The 7,500-nt window shown below is 28.5% G+C and overlaps 3 protein-coding genes and 5 non-coding genes across 8 annotated transcripts in view; 3 read left to right on the forward strand and 5 right to left on the reverse strand. All coding sequences in view use genetic code 11, as the record gives it.

Moving 5' to 3' along the window:
- rpoB (RNA polymerase beta subunit) overlaps positions 1-328 on the reverse strand; it is a 3,213-nt gene extending 2,885 nt beyond the window's left edge. The window contains exon 1 of the mRNA in view: positions 1-328. This exon is cut by the window's left edge and continues 2,885 nt beyond it. Coding sequence (YP_001718429.1) covers positions 1-328 — 328 coding nt within the window.
- Positions 329-1,130: 802 nt separating this feature from the next.
- Positions 1,131-1,211, forward strand: trnC-GCA. The gene has a single exon. It is a non-coding gene; the product is annotated as a tRNA-Cys (tRNA).
- A 661-nt stretch (positions 1,212-1,872) lies between these two features.
- On the forward strand, positions 1,873-1,962 carry petN (cytochrome b6/f complex subunit VIII). Its single transcript has one exon. It carries the CDS (start codon positions 1,873-1,875, stop codon positions 1,960-1,962), a length of 90 nt encoding a protein of 29 aa, YP_001718430.1.
- Positions 1,963-3,311: 1,349 nt separating this feature from the next.
- On the reverse strand, positions 3,312-3,416 carry psbM (photosystem II protein M). The gene has a single exon. The coding sequence runs from the start codon at positions 3,414-3,416 to the stop codon at positions 3,312-3,314; it is 105 nt and encodes a 34-aa protein (YP_001718431.1).
- Positions 3,417-4,605: 1,189 nt separating this feature from the next.
- Positions 4,606-4,679, reverse strand: trnD-GUC. The gene has a single exon. It is a non-coding gene; the product is annotated as a tRNA-Asp (tRNA).
- Positions 4,680-5,143: 464 nt separating this feature from the next.
- trnY-GUA lies at positions 5,144-5,227 on the reverse strand. Its single transcript has one exon. It is a non-coding gene; the product is annotated as a tRNA-Tyr (tRNA).
- Positions 5,228-5,286: 59 nt separating this feature from the next.
- Positions 5,287-5,359, reverse strand: trnE-UUC. Its single transcript has one exon. It is a non-coding gene; the product is annotated as a tRNA-Glu (tRNA).
- Positions 5,360-6,118: 759 nt separating this feature from the next.
- trnT-GGU lies at positions 6,119-6,190 on the forward strand. The gene has a single exon. It is a non-coding gene; the product is annotated as a tRNA-Thr (tRNA).
- Positions 6,191-7,500: the final 1,310 nt, after the last annotated feature.

The raw sequence follows: 7,500 nt of genomic DNA on the forward strand, positions 1-7,500 counted from the left end.
GGGAATTCATTAGAGGAATGTTTCCAATAAAAATTGTTTGTTCTTGCATATCCCTACTGGTTTTCCAAATTAATCCTGCGGATACATATAATTCAGAAGAATATGTAAGTGATTCATATACAGCATCTTTTTCTTTTATCAAGGGTTCTACTAATTGATATGTTTCCACAAATAATTGAAATTCAATTTCTTGATCTGTATCTTCAATTTTTGGAAACTTATAAAGTTCTTCTGTTAAGCCCTGATCAATGAATCTACAAAATCCTTCAAATTGTATCTGATTAAATCCAGGTATTGTAGACATTCCCTCATTTCCATCCCCGAGCATTTTTTTTCCCGTTTATTAAAAAAAAATCCCATTATTGGATCGTTCTTCATTCAATTATATGGATTAGATCGGTCTAGCAATGATGGAATTTATATTCTGTTTACAGAATCACATAAAATTTTGTATAGAATAGCAAAAAGTGATTCAATTTCTACCATTATTATGATATTCCAATACGATTGAATACCGGTAAAATAAATGGATTCGGTATTTAATCTTTCGATGAGATAAAGAACCAATAATCAGAAACAATATAAAGTGGATTTCATTGTTTAGTTCAAAAAAAACATAGAAGAAATATATTTTTATCTATTTTTTTAATCGAGTTCATATAATACGATTGAAGTGCATAAGAAGGTTTATTAAACATACGCAGACATAACTATAATTATTTATAGTTATACGCCTCTTCTTTTACTGCAGTTCTATTTTTGACAGCGCATGTCATGCTCTATCAAAATTTCTATTCAATTTTTGATTGAATAGAAATTTTCCTATAGGAATCATAGACAGATAAGATATCAGATTATATATCTGTGTAAAATTTTCTGTTCTAGGGTTTACATATACTCATAATTGTTGTTATAATTGAAATTGAGAAGAATTTTTTTTATTGAAAGGAATCAATACTGATGGGTTACGTATCAATTTTCTTATATCATTAGGATTAGGGAAATACTATTTTAGATTCAAATACAAGAATCGTTCATGAATTCACAGTCAAATAGTTAATGGTTCCAATTTGTCCTTAAAAAGAAAAAAAAAAAGAGGGGGGATATTTTCGTCTATTTTGTGTTGCCTTGGCGGCATGGCCGAGCGGTAAGGCGGGGGACTGCAAATCCTTTTTCCCCAGTTCAAATCCGGGTGTCGCCTGATCAACAAAAGGCGCAAAATGCTTTATTCCCTTTTGCTGATATAACTTGTCGAACTTTCCCCCAACAGGAGCACGCGAAGGAAAGGACATCTTGATACTTCCTTGATTCTAAACATCGGAAAATTCTGTTCTCTAAAGTGCTGTAAATTCTTGCATCTAGGATTCGGGGAAAGTTTATAGTGATGAAAGGGAATCGGTAAATCTTGATATAATAGTCCTTCCACCACTAATGCAGTGTTTACTGACTGAGTCTTGAATTAGATTGGATAGCGGGGCAGGGAATCTAATTAGTAGTTGTTGAAAGGGTGAAAGGTCTTTTGTATACAAACTCATGAGAATTCCTGAGTACTCAGGAATTCAATCAGTCAAATAGTGATTGAATAGATAATTGGCTTTTACTTATACATATCTATTTTTTTTCTTACATTTTAGTAACACTTTCTTGATACTTCCAAGGGTCTTGCTGCCTATTTTGTTTGTACTAAAAGTTTTTCGATTCTATTAGCAATCATATAAGAACTTCTTAGAATTAATTGGATTTTTTGGATTGTTTCATCAATATATTGAACAGAATCTTTTTTTTTGACTCTGCGCCAGCGATTCTACTATTATTAGTGAACAATAATGGAAAAATTCCTTCATATTCATAGAGATAGAGGACATAATTCACATGGATATAGTAAGTCTCGCTTGGGCTGCTTTAATGGTAGTCTTTACATTTTCCCTTTCACTCGTAGTATGGGGAAGAAGTGGACTCTAGGGTACTACTAATTGAGTTGAGAAATCAAACTGTATCAACTGTTTTATAGATCATTTTGCAAAGATTTTTGAATTTAACTGTTTATGTTTAAATTTAATTTAATTATTTAATTCTATTTAATTCAATTTCTAAATTCTTACAAATTTAGAAATTGAATTAAAAATATCTTCAATCCAAAATTCTATTGGATTCGAGTGAAGTAATATATTCTATGAATAGAATAATATATGAATAATACCCTTTTAATCATAATCAAACAAATATTTCAATGATTCTCGTGTTCATATTTCGAAAGTAAAAGGAATACAAATGATAGGAAATTTATTCCAACAAAATTATTCCTAAATTTTCTATTTTGAGAAATATGAACAATGAAGAAGAGCGAACCCCCTCCCTTTTTTTTATTTGTTTGCCTTTTTCCTGTTCAAATTCAAAGAGAAAACAATATTAAATATTAAAAATGATTAAATTAAGTGAATTTTCTATGAGAAATAAGATAGACATAGTGATTCTCCAATGAGATACTACGCATACTAAGATATTTTCTTGCTTCGTGCTTAGTTTAGTATTTGTTTTATTATTTTATAAATTGGATTTATGCTATACCTTATTGACTTGACTTATTTCATATCATGATTCAAAGGTTAAAAATCGGCAGGGTTTGCTAGTTTACTAATCCTTTTTGTTGAAATCTGAAAAAAGTTTTTATAGAACTCCTTTCCTTGGATGATCTGTCAACTGCTCAATCAATTACTTATTCGAAATGTTAAAAATAAAAAAAAAAAAAGATTTCTTGATTTTCTTTTATTAATATTTGTTCCGATTTATTCCTTTTGATTGATTTTAGTCTTTCGGTAAATGCCGGGATTCATATTGAAAATAATAAGAAATCTAGGAATTAGAATCGTAAAAGTACGAGTAAGAGTTGCCTTTCGACTCTTTTAGATTAATTGGAATCAACACAAATCAAATAGATGAAGAAATAGAATTCAAATAGATGAAGAAATAGAATTGGGACGTTATATACATTACATAGATAATTAATATCTAGATATATAAATACTAGATATATAAATATAAGATGATATTATAGATTAATCTATATTTATATTAAGCCTATATCTTTATACAGTAAAAACTTTATACACTAGAATAACAAATAAGGATAGTATGATAGATTTCTTTCTATCATACTATCGGATCTCATAGAATACTGCTAATTCTAGTCCCTTCCTTTCATCTAAAACGCAAAATAGGAATCCTTTTCAATGATTGAAGAAAAAAACTTTTCATTTTTTTTCTTCAATCATTGATATTGATAAGAACTAAGAAGTCAAGTTTCATTCAAATTAATCACCTTGACTAACTGTTTTTACGTATATTATAAGTAAAAAAGCAGTAGGAACTAGAATGAACAGTGCAGTAGCAATAAATGCAAGAATATTTACTTCCATAATCTCATCGTTTCGTTTTTCTTTACTTCGCAATAACTCGGGATTTAATCCCATAGAGATAATAAATCTTTCGCCTCTAAATTCAATGGGATAAATTCCATCTCGATGATATCGAGTCTGATCAATATCATGAATAACAATATCTGAGCTATCAAATCGATTCATCGTCGAGAATTGAATAGTATAACATAGAAAGATCTTTTATCCATACCGAATTCAAAAAATGGATTCTTGATTCAATTGATAATTTCTTTACTTTACTTTATTTTTATTTATCATATTCTTTCTTTTCTATAAAAATCAAAATTTCGCCTTCTTTGTACAATCATCTGACGAAGACCCACCTTTACACTTACATTGGTTACAACCAAACCAAAACAAACAATAGGAGCAAAACGGGGAAGGGGGCGTTAAGTTATAAATTCCTTTTTTAATGATCTAATCTTATTGGAAAACAAAAAAATGTGATCAAGTCCCAATATAGAATATAGTATAAACAAATCGAATATTTTACCAAATTCATTTTTTAGGATTTGTTTTTTTTCAGCAAAAATCCTTAAAAAAAAATTATTCATTCCCTCTCTAATAGAAGTGGGATCCTTATTTTTATTTGATCTTTATTTTATTAATATCCCCCTTCTTTGGTAATGAAATGCATAGAATATATTAAAACTTCAATGCGCAATTTGAATGAGATAGATTGTTTCAAATTCAAATTTGTAATTGAGATTACACAAAATTGGAACCAAAAAAAAGAGACTTTTCGGATTAAAAGAAAAGGATTCTATCAAAGCAATTAAATTACTTTTGTATCGTACAAATAAAAATTCCATTTGTGTACGTGCTACCGGAAAAGATACGGTACTTGATTCGATTTCGGTCGGGAGTAATCGAAAAATCCAAACTCAGTATAGTATCTTTTGGAATCTTGAATATGACGCTACCAAAAATTATACTAATCCACATATGTCTCTATCAATCAGTACTAGTTGAAAAAATGAAAATTTCCATATTTGTATTGACTTTGATGAGAAATGAAAAACGAAAAAAAAAAATAAATATAAATAAGAATAAAATTAAGAATAATAAGGATCCCCTTGGGAATGAAATTGTGCTATTTGCCCCCTTCGCCGAAAGGGGAGAGATGAATTGATGTATTTTTTTATTAGATTATTGGATTTTGATCCGTCGGGACTGACGGGGCTCGAACCCGCAGCTTCCGCCTTGACAGGGCGGTGCTCTGACCAATTGAACTACAATCCCGGGGAAATGCAATAAAGTGTACAGCATACATATTCTTATGATTTCATTCAAACCTTTATACTATATTAGATTTTATATTGGAATTGTCGCGTTGTAACAGAAACGGGAGTGGTATACTGATATCCACATGGATATTCACTTTAGTGAGAAAAAGTGATAAAAGGGACAGGGGTTACTAGTCATCTTTTCGTTATTTCAAATCAAAGTCGATTGATAATAAAAAAATCTTTCAATGAAAAAAGACTCTTTTTTTCTTTCAATTATTCTTTTTCTTAGACTTTATACTTACAAATCCTGATCTGAATCTAGATCATTAGCAAGATCATAATTTGTGAGAAAAAAAAAGAAAGCAAATCAAATAAAGAACAGGTAGAGATATATCACAAATTTTGAATTTTTTTCCGTATCAGGCATTTCGAGAGAACAAAGGGGTTATATCATTTCATGGCGGATCAGTGAATTATTGGGCCGAGCTGGATTTGAACCAGCGTAGACATATTGCCAACGAATTTACAGTCCGTCCCCATTAACCGCTCGGGCATCGACCCAGGAAGAATCAATTCCAGACTTATTAATAATCCACGATCAACTTCCTTTCGTAATACCCTACCCCCAGGGGAAGTCGAATCCCCGCTGCCTCCTTGAAAGAGAGATGTCCTGAACCACTAGACGATGGGGGCGCGTTTGCCCGACCGCCAGCATACTATGAGCATAGTATGAACAGTTTTTTGAAATTGTCAATATAACGAAATGGTATGACTAGATTCGAAGAATCTTTCTGTCTTTCATGATTCCATAGCATTTTTTTTTTATTCTTATATTCATGAAAGATTCATTCTAATTGCCATTATATTAAATTATTTAGAATTTTTTTTTATAATTTATTAATTTTTTTTTAAGAATTTGGTTCGGGGGACAAAAAAACTCTTTTCATCAGTGATTCGATGAAATATCTTGGATCTATGTTGAATTACTAAATACATGTATTAATCAAATGTATTTCGTTCTGATGGTGGTCAATTCAATTAGGTTTTGGTTTGGCCTTGAAAAATTCATTACATTGATATTTATCAAATTCAATATCAATAAACCACTTTTTACCTATTCACTAGTTTAGCCTTTACTCACTAGGTAAATCAAATCAAATCTCTCACTTATGAATTGAATGAACTACTATGAGTCTACTCCCTATACCCTATATTTAGTATAATATACTTATATATTATATATTAATTTATAATATACTTAGTATAATTATATAATATTTTAATTAATATAAATTAATATATAATATTATATAAATTTAGTATATAAATATATTTATATAATTTATTTACAATATATCCATTTACTTTATAAAATAAAAATTTTATTTCTAATCTATTTCCATAGATCTATCTTATCCGCATAGCGGCTCATTCAGGAATTGAATCAAAGTGGCCCTTTTAACTCAGTGGTAGAGTAACGCCATGGTAAGGCGTAAGTCATCGGTTCAAATCCGATAAGGGGCTTTGGCCTTTTTTCATAAAACCCAGCAGTAGTATTCTTATTTGCAGTAGTATTCTTATTTGAAGAGGGAATAGAAATATTTTTGATATTTGTAATAAAAAAAGTAAGAAACTCTATAATTAATTCTAAAATAAAATTAGAAATTTTTAAAAATTAACATTATAATGATTTATACCACATTAATACTATATAAAATTAATATTAATTATAACTATAAACTATAACTATAAACATTTAATTCTAGTTACTAGTTATAAATATAGTTATAAAGTTGAACATTTAGTATATTATATTTAGTATATTATAATGATTTAGTATATTATAATGAATAATGATAAATTGGCTCTTAAATCGCCAAATTTTATTATTTTCCATTATTCCAATCAAATCAATTCTAAAAATTAGATTAGAAATCAATAAAAGAAAAAGTAAGTGGACCTAACCTATTGCATCATGACTATATCTACTATTCTGATATTAAAATTCGATATACGATATAGATGAAATTGAAACAGTAGTTTTGCTTTTTCTTTTATTTTCATATTCCTTTTTCTTTGGACTCCGAAAAAATCTGTCGATATTTCTGATTAAAGCTTCTTGCTCCTAGTTATTCTATAGGAAAAAATCACTGTTCCCTTCCTCCATAGAAAAGTTTATTCGAAGTCATAACATAAGACATAGAAGAGACTTTTAAAATATCTTTCTTTTAAAATATCTTTCTTTGATTCCAGAACACAAAATCAATTTATCAATTTATATTGATATATATATACCTATATGAGATTTATATATAAATTTATATATAATAAGATTGATATATCTATCAGATCATGGCTTTATGTACTAAATATTTTCATATCGATGCATACAATATTTTTTTCCGATAATGTAATGTAGAATAAGTGTGAGAAAAATACTTTCATTTTCAAATACTTTCATTTAAAGTTTTCTATTTATTGAATAGTGTATTGAATTTAATAATAGGAAAATTCTCTTTCTTCTTTTCTGAAGATATAAAGTAAATATAAAAAATATTCGAAGTGTCTTTCTTGCTTTGACCTGCGAAATATTTTGGTTTTTTTATCTGAAGGAAAAATAAATATAACAAAAAAAGGCAAAAGGGAAATAAAATATAAGAAAGATGGCGAGAAAAAACAAAGTATAAAATAATAAAATATAGGATACTATAGCAGTTTAATGCACATAGAAATTAGAAGAATACATAAAAATATTGATTTTTAGAAATCTCATGAACAAGATGCAAGAATAAGATTAGTTTGATAGAATGAGAGAAGTAAGTCTGAGGATCAAC

This window comes from Manihot esculenta, chloroplast (genome assembly GCF_001659605.2).
Source record: "Manihot esculenta chloroplast, complete genome".
Lineage (NCBI taxonomy): Eukaryota > Viridiplantae > Streptophyta > Magnoliopsida > Malpighiales > Euphorbiaceae > Manihot > Manihot esculenta.